This window comes from Sorghum bicolor, chromosome 6 (assembly GCF_000003195.3).
Source record: "Sorghum bicolor cultivar BTx623 chromosome 6, Sorghum_bicolor_NCBIv3, whole genome shotgun sequence".
Lineage (NCBI taxonomy): Eukaryota > Viridiplantae > Streptophyta > Magnoliopsida > Poales > Poaceae > Sorghum > Sorghum bicolor.
Genome location: NC_012875.2, coordinates 42,012,719 through 42,024,669, shown reverse-complemented (window position 1 = coordinate 42,024,669; position 11,951 = coordinate 42,012,719). Strand labels below are relative to the sequence as shown.

The 11,951-nt window shown below is 50.6% G+C and overlaps 1 protein-coding gene across 1 annotated transcript; it reads left to right on the top strand.

The window, feature by feature from the left end:
* LOC8072061 (probable BOI-related E3 ubiquitin-protein ligase 3) lies at positions 6,192-8,747 on the top strand. The gene is made up of 3 exons (XM_002447709.2): positions 6,192-6,360; positions 6,475-6,862; positions 7,029-8,747. Exons 1-3 carry the CDS (start codon positions 6,296-6,298, stop codon positions 7,587-7,589), a joined length of 1,014 nt encoding a protein of 337 aa, XP_002447754.2. The 5' UTR covers positions 6,192-6,295; the 3' UTR covers positions 7,590-8,747.

Here is an 11,951-nt window from a genome sequence, read left to right as displayed (position 1 = left end):
TCATCCTTTTTGAAGCTTAGGCCATCAAAATGCCTCTTTAGCATGCGGCAATCCTTGAGCTTGTGGTTTGCCCCTCCCTTATGGTAAGGGTAGGGCTCCTTCAGCATCTTGTCGAAGATAGCTCCTTCAGGGGGGCCTCGAGGTCTTTTACGATCCATAGCGGCGACGAGGTCGTCGTCGAGGGCCTCCTGTTGGAACGGCCATGCTTTCTTCTTCTTCTTGTTCTTCTTGGGTCCTCGACTGGGGCCGTCATTGTCTTCGGTTGGCAACCTACCTTTGCTCCTTTCGCAGCTAAAGAAAGCACCGACCGCTTCCTCCCCTGCAGCGTAGTTTGCCACTATGTTCATTAGTTCGTCGATGGTCGGAGGGCGATTCCGGCCTAACTCCCGCACTAAATCTCGGCTGGTGGTGCCCGAGACAAAAGCCAGGATGACGTCGTGGTCTGGGATGTGCGGCAGCTCGGTGCGTTGCTTCGAGAAGCGTCGAGCATACTCTCAGAGAATTTCTCCTTGCTTCTGCTTGCACTTGCTGAGGTCCCACGAGTTGCCAGGCCGTATGTAGGTCCCCTTGAAGTTGCCCTCGAATACTCTGACCAAATCAACCCAATCGTGGATCTGGTTGGCCGGGAGCTCTTCGAGCCATCTACGGGCGGTGTCGGAGAGAAAAAGCAGCAACTGCGGGATAATGGCCCGATCGTCTCCTCGAGTGCGACCCAACTGACAGGCTTGCCGGAAGTCCGCCAACCATAATTCTGGCTTGGTTTCGCCGTTGTACTTAGCAATGCAAGTCGGGGGTCGGAACGGGCTGCGCAGCGGTGTGCTGCGGATTGCTCTGCTCAACACCCGAGGGCCCGGCGGATCTGGGGCCATCCGGTCCTCGTCGCTGTCATATCACCCGCCGCGGTGGGCGCTGTAACCGCGCTCTTCTGCGTCCCCACATCGACGGTGACGATTATCATCGATGTCGCGTTGTGCGTCGTGTCGTCGCTGATTGTCGATGGGATGGTTGAGGACGAGTGTTGTCTTCTTCCCTCGAGAGGGCGGTTGCTGATGGACCAACGCCTCCTTTTCGTTCTGGGCTGGCTCATCACGCTTTTATGTGGCTGCTCCTCGACGTCGAGAGGCTGAGCTCTCGGCCTGCTGAACCGCCGCCCCTTGGAGTAGAGTTTGCACCTCGTCTCGAATGCGTCGCGCTTGGGAGTTCGACGGTTTGGGCATATTGCGTAGCAGCATTGTTGCCGCCACGACGTTCTGGCCTGCTCAATGGAAATGGCTGACGGGCTGCTCAGGCTCCCCGTCTCCAACGATCTGTCGATGTACTTCTCGAGCCCATCTGCGGACACTTCTGCCATGCGGGTATGGCTGGTCCTGCTCGAGGATTTGTTCAAGTAGGACAAGGCGCTCACGATCTTCGTCGAGCTTCGCTTTGAGCTCTCGTAATTGCGCAAGTTGCGCAGCTCTGTCTTCTTGCGGAGGGGGGTCGACTTGACCGTCGTTTCCAGGCGTCCTGGCGTCCTCCCTTGCTGCAGGGGCTCGACCGCCGGCAACGGTGTCTTGTGTCTCGTCGGTGGTTTCTACCGCCCCGTCGATATGGAAGCATTCCCTAGTAGGGTCGTAGCTGTCGGACTCAGAGTCAGAGTCCGGCTCGGCGGCATAGAAGCATCCGCGTCCCTCCTCCAGCAGCCGTTGTCTGAGTGAGGTGATCGTGTATCGCCGAGGACCTAGGTGGCGGAGGCCTCGTACCTGAGAGAAATCTGGCAGCTCGGACGTCTGTTGCCGTGCTCCAGTGTTGCGTGGGAGGACCATTGGTCTCTCCACGTATGTTTGGGCGTTTGGACATATCGCCCTGGCGAGTGATGCCGCGGCGTTGTCCAGACCGAACGACAGCGCTCTTCTTGGGGCGAACAGCCCGTGTGGAAGTAGCGTCGTGGCAGGCGAGAGTGCGCAAGGCGCGCCGTCTCCCATCGTCGTCGTGCGATCCTCGTGGCGTCGGGCCGTCATACCCGCGGTTTTGGGGCGCGGGGCTGTCGGCTCCTGCGTCACCTCCTGCCTGGCACGAACTGGCGATCGTGATGAGGCAGAGGGGTGATGGTGGCGCTGTCCACGCCTCTTCTTGGGCGGGGAGGCGTGGTGGCGAGGTCGTCTGGGAGCCCTCAATCGGGCGGGTGCAATACGAGCTCCTCCCGGTCCTTTGACCGAGAGCAGGATCATGCCATAGCCGAAACCGGTGGACATGAACTCGAGGCTCCCGAACCAAATCACCGTGGAGCGCGGAATCGGCGAAACAAGAGGGGCCATCTCGAAAAAGATGGGAAATCGGTAAAGAACACGCAGGACCCCTACCTGGCGCGCCAACTGTCGGTGTTTTCCCCTGGGGGGTCACACCAACGAGTAAAACTAGTGCGTGCTCCCTTTTCCAGATGGTGATGCAAGAAAAGACACTAAGATTTATCCTGGTTCGGGCAAGAGAAGGCCCTACGTCCACCGGTGGGAGAGTGTTTGTATTATCTTGCACCTTAGTGCTTGTACAGGGGTGAATACAGGCGTGGTATGAACGGGGATGGAGTAAGGTTGCTCTACTACGTATGACTTGTGTTCTCCTGCGTATCGGCTCCCGGACCTCCCCTTTTATGGTTCCAAGGAGAGGTCTAGGGTACATATAGGCGACAAAATAGGGGTCGATAGGGGTATGGCGCGCTGACCCACTCGAGGCCTCCGTACCGGCGTGGCCTCGAGCCGTCTTGTCTTGTTACTCTGATGATGATTACGCGTGCCCCTGAATCCTGCTCCTGTGCGCCGTCCTGGACTGGTTTATCCGTTGCACGCTTGTACGTCGCGACTGCGGCCGCGTCAGAGTGGTTGAGGTCCCGTCCTCTGTTGCCCGACCCTTCTCTGGGAAGGAACGTGTCTGCTCGAGGGTCGAATACCACTCAAAGCCTCGCTGGACAGAGCGCTGACTTTGGACGTCTCGAGGGGGGTCTTGACGGGACGTTCCGACCACCTTGCTGCGCCCTGCCACACTCTGGCTTATTTGGTGGGCAAGGCTGCAAAAAGAACGATTGGACGGGTGCTTGTTCCCTATCACGCTTCCCGTGACTGACGGGTTAGGTGAGAGTGTAGCAGACGCATTAAATGCCCTGGTCCCCGTGCCCGTGTCAAGCGGCGGGTGGCGTCCTTGCGCTCGAGGCCTTTCGATTCGTATGAGCCTGTTTCCGTATTCGACGGTTACCGGCGCTCGAGCCTTAATCGATTCGCACGACGCCCTTTCCGTGTTCGAGGCTATGGACGTCGATGACCGTTTGCGTGCCCGGGGGGCGTCGAGTTGGAGGCGTCAACTTGCGTATGGGTGCTCTCGTTATATGTGTTAGTTGGGGTATCCCTTATTGATACCCTCGACAAGGTGAATCCGACAACATCCAAACAAGGCCTTACTAATAGAATTCTAATCTTATTTCACTATTGCTACTAGTTAGACGGCTCTAAACAAGACCCCACTTAATTCTCACGAAAATCATTAGAAAGGGAATCCTATAAAATGTTATGAAAATTTAAAATATCTAGCCATCAACTTATTATAAGGTCAATCGTCATTACTAGCAATAGACAGATCAATTAGCTTTTTCTAAGAAGTTACCCACCACTTTATTATGAAAATGAAATTAAATAGCTACCTAACTTGATTGTTTACAAAAAATTCCCGTGTTTTCCTTGTCTTCTCAAAGAACTGAGTAACTTCAAAAAAATTGGCAAATGAACCACCTGTTTAGGCTTTTTGTGGAAAAGGAAAAAGACACCCCTCCAATAACTTGGTAAAACGACTCCTTATAAAAATAAGAAGTTGCTAAAAAATTCCTGTGTTTTTCTTTTATTTTGAATATTGAGTTTAGAAAAAGCCCTACTATTAAGGGGACTCAAGAACGGTTGGTTAACTGTGCAACCAGATGCTCATCTTTCTAAAATAACATCCTCTTTTCTAGCCAAAGCAACCAGTAAAATATCTCTTCATATCTCTTGTTTTGGCTAGGACAGCAGTGCTGCCCATTACTGACTGTTGGGACCCAAGAGGTACTTATACCTCCAGGTCTGTTCTAGAATGGTGTCTGCTTTCTGAGTCGACACATTTCACAGACAGACAGACCGAGCTCTCTCTCTCTCTCTCCCTCCATTGTTGCTCTTCCATCCCTCAAGCAAATCCTTGATTCTAACCATCAAATCTTGAGAGAAAAGGCAGCAAAACTCGATCGGAGAGTAGATCCACTGATTCCCAAAGTCTAAGAGCATTTAGTTCACGTTTGACCAGTGGTTCTAGGGTTTGTTACTCTTGAAGCTTGCTCCTAGCTGGCTAGGCGTCACCCTTGAGCTTGCTCTCTTGTGTGGCAGCCTAGGAAGGTTTGTAACTTCACTCTTGCAGCTAAGAAATCACCCCTCACCTCAAGAGTTCACACTCTTGAATTGAGAATGAGGGTAGAGCAAGCCTTCATGGCAAGCCTAAGCCTTTGGTGGCTTCCTCAATAACGTGGACTTAGGTAAACCTTGGTGGTGAGCTAAACCACGGGATAAATCACTGTGTCTTGTGTGCTACTGCAGATTCTCTCTTGTGTTCAACCCTTTCTAGGGTTTGAAGGATCGATCTATTTCAGTGGGAGTTTTATGTGGTATCCAGTCTTCAAACTAGACCTTGTCTTGATTTTGCAGGATTGCATAGTTCATAGTTTCAGTTTACTTTCTGCAAAATTTCATTTCTGTCTAACCTACACTTGAAGGTCGATAGTGTCGCCCTCTGTACTAACATGATTTTGAGTTGAAACTTTTATAAGCCTAGTCACCCCCTCTAGGCCTCCTTTACCTTCTGGGAGATCCTACACCATCTCAGTCTTAGTGCTCTAGCAAAACATTCTAAGTCTAGTATCGCTAATCCCCCCTTTTTTTCTTTGGTCGGCAAGTCGTTTGCCAGTTCACCACCATAAACCTTATCTTGTGTTTCTCTTCTCCACAAAAAACTCCTTCTCAGCCAATCAATCCTTTGTATCATCCATTTGTGTTTTGGGAAGGCTATCATGTGGTAAATGGTTGTGACGAGAGAACTGTTTTGACTAACGCCTCTCTTCCTGCCGTAGAGAGGAGTTAATCTTTCCAACCCAGTAGTCTAGCCCTTATTTTGTCGATCAATGGCTGCACCTCAATCCTCCGTAGTTTCCGAGTACGGAGTGGTAGCCCTAAATATTTGCCTAGGAATTTGTAGATTTTGCTAGGAAAATTTTGTAGAAGTCGAGAGACCGCCAAGTTATCTAGTCCAATTAGAAAAATCTCCGTCTTTGAGATATTGATTTTGAGGCCCGAGCACTCTCTGAAAAATGTTAGAATCTTGCGCAAGCAGTCTAGATTGGTGGCTGATGGGTCAGAGAAGATAGTCGCGTCATCCGCATAGAGTGAACATCTAAGCCTTGCTGTCGTTGGTAAGACCGGTTTGAGGAGACCTCTTTCGGCCGCCACTTCAATAATACGTTGAAGAGAGTCTATATCCAATATAAAAGGAGTGGGGATAAAGGGTTGCCCTGTATTAGTCCTCTTGCTTGCCTAATTCCCCTTGTTGGTTGGCCATTTACTAAAACTTTTGAGGAGGCAGTGCCCAACAGAGCCGCTATCCAATCCCTCCACTTGATGCTGAATCCCAACGCTTGCATCACATCTAGAAGGAATGCTCATCCAACCAAGTCAAAAGCCTTAGAGATATCTAGGTTGAGCCGGTTTTCTCTTTGGGTGAAGTAGCTGAATGACTCTTTGTGCATATATGAAGTTGTCGTGAATACACCTTTTTTTATGAAAGCATTTTGGGCACTGGACACCAACCATTCATGCGTGGAGCAAGCCGGTTTGCTAAAATTTTGGTGATTATTTTTGCCACGCTATTGATCAGGTTGGGTCTGTAATCCGATACTGTTGCTGCCACTTGGTTCTTGGACAATAGGACAATATTAGATTAAATTTAGAGTAAAAAAATCAAACATATTGTAATTTGTGATGGAGGTAATACTTCGCATGGACGGATGGAGCGCCTGTCACCTTTCCACCCAAGGCCCCCCACACGGCTCGGCCCGGTTCAGAAGGAGACGCTTTCGTCGTCGTGTCGTGCACTCGTGCTCCCAAGTCCCAACGCCATGGCCGCGTATATATATGCTATGCACGCCTCTCTCACTCTCAGGCCCTCACTTCCATGCCCGTTCTAACCAAAAATCCACCGTCCACTTCCACTTCCTACCCAACACCACCCCTTTACCTCGCTTTCCGTTGGCGCCATGGCCGTGCAGGCGCGCCACCTCTCCCACGCCTTCTTCCACGACCCCCACGCGTTCGGCTTCAGGTAAGCACGCCGGCCGCAGGTTTCCCTTTCCCTCGCTTTCTTCTCTTCTGAATTCTGATGTCGTACACAGCCTATAATCAGCGTGTCTAATCTTGCACGCTCTGCCTCGCACAGGGCTATGGAGGATGCGGCGGCGGCTGGCAGCACGGTGCTCTTGGACGACTACGGAGTGCGCGCGCCGGCGGCGGCGCCAGCAGGGATCGGGGGCACGACGACGTTGCGCAGCGATTTCCCCCGCGGCGACCTGGCGTGCGATTACGCTCTCGAGCCGAGGAAGCGGCCGCGCGTTGCGCCGGCGACGTTCTCGGAGGATCAGAGCAGCGTGGTGATGCGCCCGCCGGCGCCGGCCGTGGGCGACTTGCAGGACAGAGTGCTGGGCTCCGGCGCCGCGTCCAGCAGCGGTAGGCTGGGCAATGGCGCGAGCGTCTCGCAGCCGCAGGGCCTCCTGTTGTCGACGCTGTACCACCAGGACGTGGACATCGACGCGCTCGTAAGACTCGAGGTACGCTACGCACACGGCCGGGATGCTTGATCAACAGAGACAATCTTTCACCGTGGTTGGTGGTGGTTGATCGCTGATCGGCATCGGCTTCTCGATTCCATGCTTGGTGGGGGACGGTGGTGTTTGATCGGAATGCCTGTGAACTAACCGTGTCCCCTCCCCACAGAGCGAGAGGATCCGAGCGGGGCTGGAGGAGGCGCGGCGGAGGCACGCGCGGGAGCTGGTGGCCGCCGTGGAGCGCGCCGCGTCGGGGCGGGCGCGCGCCGCGGAGGCCGAGCTGGAGCGGGCGCTCCGCCGCAACGCGGAGCTGGAGGAGAAGGCCCGGCAGATGGGCGCCGAGTGCCAGGCGTGGATGGGCGTCGCCAGGAGCCACGAGGCCGTCGCCGCCGGCCTCCGCGCCACCCTCGACCAGATGCTGCGGCTACAGTCGCCCTGCGCCTGCACGGCGGCGGCCGTCTCCGTCAACGAGGGTGCGGCCGCGGAGGACGCGCAGTCGTGCTGCGGCTTTGAGGCCCCGGCCCCCGACGCCGACGCCGACGCCGCGTCCAACGAGGCCGCCGCAGCGTCGTCGTCTTGCAGTTGCAAGGCGTGCGGCGGCGGCGGCGCGTGCGTGCTGCTGCTCCCTTGCCGGCACCTCTGCCTGTGCCGCTCGTGCGAGGCCGCCGTGGACGCGTGCCCTGTCTGCTCAGCCGCCAAGAACGCCTCGCTCCATGTCCTGCTCTGCTGAAGCATACCACGTTCCAGCACGCCGATGAGCATGGAAGGGAAGCCAAGGCCTTTAATTTCTCCGAGAAGCTGCCTGCTGCTCGACGACGATCTGTTCTCAGCTTCCGCACTTGGATCACTCGATCAAGCAAGGGGCAAATCATACAGCTGCAATCTGTTAGACAAGGAAAGGACAAGGTGGATGGAGTTTTGACATCTAAATGAGATGGAATCATGCCTCAATTTGTTCATGTTATCAGCCTGGCAAAGCAATCTTGTGCGACGAGCTTGCAGTGCGACAAGCCGACAAACACTGCTCTGATACGCAAAAATCTGGCGATGGCAACAAGTTTTGTGTAGCTTGAACATTGTTGAGACTTCAGACAAGTGGTTTCTGGAGGCGTTCGTTTCGTTCATGATCAATCGTTCCGGCCTCCGGTTCCGGTGTGGCAAAACTCTGCTCGCTGAAGCTGCTATGCTACGGCTACGGGCGCGAGCGAACACTGGTGCTCCGAGGAGTTCGGTTGACTACGACGATGAAGGCGTTGCTGGAACGGAAATGCCACTCGCGGTATATGGATTTGGCAAGGACGATAAAGAATTAAAGATCTGGCAAAGAAATTAAACTTTGTTCTTTAGAGATAGTCTTGTCTGCGAAAGATCTCTTCTTTTTTTCAGGGAAGTTGTTAAACGTTGCTGAGGAGTGAAGCAAGAGGTAACGATGTTTGTATGTGCAGGCACGATGTGGACATTATGGAAACCTTGCAATGATGTGGTGTTTAATAAGAAGACGCTATCTATGCCGGTGGTGATGGTTTACAAGTCGATTTCCCTGATGAAGACATAGATCCCATTACTGAAGCCGAAACTCAAACCCTTAGCAGAGGAGATGACTCAGATTATCATGACCAATGCTAATAATCTGTAATCTGTTCTGTAGTGTGACTTCAATTGCTGCCCTTTGGGTTCCCCGGTGGGGGTAGTTTGTTGGCTTGATATACTTTAGTAAAGCTGGGCAATGTCTTTTGATCTAAAAAAATGTTCTACGACTGAAAAAATGCCCTAGAAAATTTGACATTTTAGCTCTTGGACAATAGATTGTGTCATATCAGCTTGAGATTGTGGTATGGATCATCTTTAATAAATAGACAGGGTACATGGTATTACTGTTGAGCACTAATATGTTCCAATTGCCTAGAGCCGGCATGCAGCGCAACACTTGATTTTTTTTATTCCTACTACTTGGTAAACAGACGTTCTGATCTCTGTAGCGGTGCCATCAGAAATGGATCCTTAACTAGAGACTTTGTCTCGGGACTATTTCCTCAGCATCTATCGCCATTCTTTCTTGAGGGGACTAGTATAATATACTAGCATTTGGCAGCAAGGCAATTGAGCATGGTTAAGACTGCGAGCGTTGGACATTTGTGGCACATCTTGGCTTCTATGCACGTCCATGTATTATGTATGAATTGCTACTTTTTCATGTCTTCGGTTCATAGGAATGGAGCATAGGAATAGTGTAGAAAAATTTCTTTTGAATGCTGTTTTGGAGCCACTCAAACCTCTTGGTAAAAATCCTTCTATTTTCCTAGGTCCATCCAAATATCATTCCTTTCAAATTTTTGTGCTTTTTCCGATCCTTTGTTTTGCCACTATATAGGCTTGCTTCGTTGGCTTTCAATTTTTGACCAACCAAAATCATGACAAGCTAAAACTTAGGCTTACCAAAATCAAAGCTAGAGCAATTAACATAGGTGTGCATTTAGTTGAGTGCCATAAAAATAGTAGAAAACACAATTTTCTCTCATGCAATTTAAGAAGTTTCTAGAGACTTGCTAAAACTTTTCCCATAAATATTGGTGCACCAATTCTTTGGTCAATGAACCAAATAATGACTAAAAGTTTGGTTTGTCATAATTTTGGTTGGGCAAAAAATTGAAAGACAACCAAGCAGGTCCTACATTCCTGTGCAATTTCTATGTTTTTTTCATTTTTATGTTCTTGCTTCCGTGTGTTCCAAAGAAGGCCTAGCCTTGTTTGTTTCTACTCGTGTCAATCTCAAAACACATGTGTTAGGTGGATTAGAGTATAAAATTAATTAAATTTTATGTAAATCTACTCCAACACACATGCATTGAGATGGATATAATTATAGTGAAACAGGTCCCAATGGAATGTTGTGAGCTTTAACTAAGGGCAGCTCCATCAGTGCTAAGAGAGCTAGCTCATTAAGTATTTTATTAAGTATGGAGGAGAGAGAATAATAAGTTGACTCTTCGTAAAGAGCTAAGCTCACATACTCCCGGTTCTAATTTATAAGTCGTTTTGACTTTTTTTGGTATATATTGATTTTACTATGGAGAAAATATTTCTCTATAATTTATATGTCTATACTCATATGTTTTTTATACCAGTACATTAAGTTATTTTATCCCTTTTTATTTTATGTTTTTATAAACTAGCAAGTTTACTTTTATTGTTGAGAATATGCTATCTGTGACCATGATCTATAAGAGCAGGTAGAATAATGGATTTATAGCATTGATATGAAAGAGAGAAGAGAGATGAAAACCTAGCTCTCATGCAAGTACCAAGCTAAGCATAGAAGCATATGCATTAATGGGCCCAAGTAGCAAATATTGTGACAAGGAATAGGAGAGAGACCTTTTTAAGACAAACATGAGACACTTAGAGCATCTCCAACGGCTCACCAAAATTTTATCCCCAATAGAATGATATTGGTGAACACCAATACTGCTTTTTTTACAATATTATTGGAGATGCTCCAACAGATCACCAATACACATCCCCAATGGGCCCACATGTCAGATTAGATTTTTGTTCTTTCCTTCTTTTCTTTTATTTCCTTTCCTCCTCTTTCTCCCGTGGCGTTTCTTCCCCCGCCACTGCCCACCCATCGTGACTCGCAAAAGGCCACGGCCTCTCCTCCTCATCGCTGAGCAGCAGCCTCTCCTCTCCTCTTGGACCTCGCGCTGCTATTCCCCGGCCTTGCACCGTGCTCGTGCTGCCCTCATCCTTAGATCCAAATCTGGTCCTCCACCAGTGACAAGGCACCTCCACCAGCAATGAGCGCCTCCACCGGCGGCGACGAGCACCTCTGTGCTCGGGTGGCGGTGGAGGCATGGTGCGTACACCGGAGGAGCCCTCTTCCTCGAGTACGGCGTGAACTGGAAGGTTGATCCGCGTGGGCACAGGAAGAAAGTCATGACGGTTGGATACATGTGAGGTATTGGGGGAGCTGCATTTTCCCCTCTATTTGGGAGGGAGTTGGGGTGATTTTTGGTGATCACCAATTAATAGAGATAGGAAAGGGGAGCTGTTGGAGAAAACTTTTTCAGCCAAACTCCCCCAATATGGTTGTTGGATAGGGGATAGGGGAGCCATCGGAGATGCTCTTATATTGTATAACTTAGCTCTTGTAACTTAACTTATAGCTAAACTATTTGACTCTAATATTAATTTTGCTCTAAGCGCGAGGGGTGATGGGCCTTGAACTTTCTTGCCGAGCCCCGAGCTGTGTGCCATTTCTTCGTTCACCGAACGCGGCACGTCTTATCATATTGAATGTTTAGACATATGTATATAATTTTAAATATAAATTAAAAATAACTAAATATACAGTCTCATGTATTTTATGAGATGGATTTTTTTAAATTTAGTTAGTCTATAATTATACACTAATTATTATAGTTACATATATACTATCATACTTAAAATTTTTTCTTAACAATATACTCGGCGACAGGCGACAGGTGGTCCTTCCGCTCAAGTCTCCGCGCCGGGCGTGTAGTCTCCGCGTGGCGCACGCACCGTGCCAAGCGCGTACGTGCGCGCGCGGCGCGTCCACTTCCAAGGCGCGTCCACGGCGGCGACGAGGCTGCCAGTGTCAGCTCGCCTCGGTTCAGTTGAACCTGCGCGCGTCGCGCCGGCGGCCGGGGGTCCGCAAAAGCAGCTCCACCACGCCCACGCGGTGCACACGGCACGGCACGCTTGGTTCGGTCAAGTCGTCGCCGCAGGAGTACCAGCTCCATTGCCGGCCACCCACCGCCGCCGGCCGGGCACCGGAGTCTCGCACGAAAAAGCGCGTGTCTGACCGAGGGGAAATGGCCGCTCTTTCCTTCCACGTCGTCAGGCGCGACACGGTGGCCGTGCGCGTACGCGGACTACTGCAGCAGAAGACCTGCCTCTGCCTGCATGCCGTCCATTGGTTTTGGTTCATTTCGTAACGGTTAGGGTAGTATGGAAGCGACCTCACTCAAGTGAAGTCCAAGAGGTATAGCTCGATCATGATCGAGAAATCCACAGGAGAAAATTAAGGCCCTATTTGGTTATCCATCTTAAAACTCCCTATATCACATTG

What these genes read in the sequence shown, in the direction of transcription:
- LOC8072061 (XM_002447709.2), top strand. Translation starts at nt 6,296, where the DNA reads ATGGCCGTGCAGGCGCGCCACCTCTCCCACGCCTTCTTCCACGACCCC. An exon ending in CCCCACGCGTTCGGCTTCAG is followed by an intron (nt 6,361 to 6,474) that starts GTAAGCACGCCG and finishes TGCCTCGCACAG; the next exon opens with GGCTATGGAGGATGCGGCGG. An exon ending in ACGCGCTCGTAAGACTCGAG is followed by an intron (nt 6,863 to 7,028) that starts GTACGCTACGCA and finishes CCCTCCCCACAG; the next exon opens with AGCGAGAGGATCCGAGCGGG.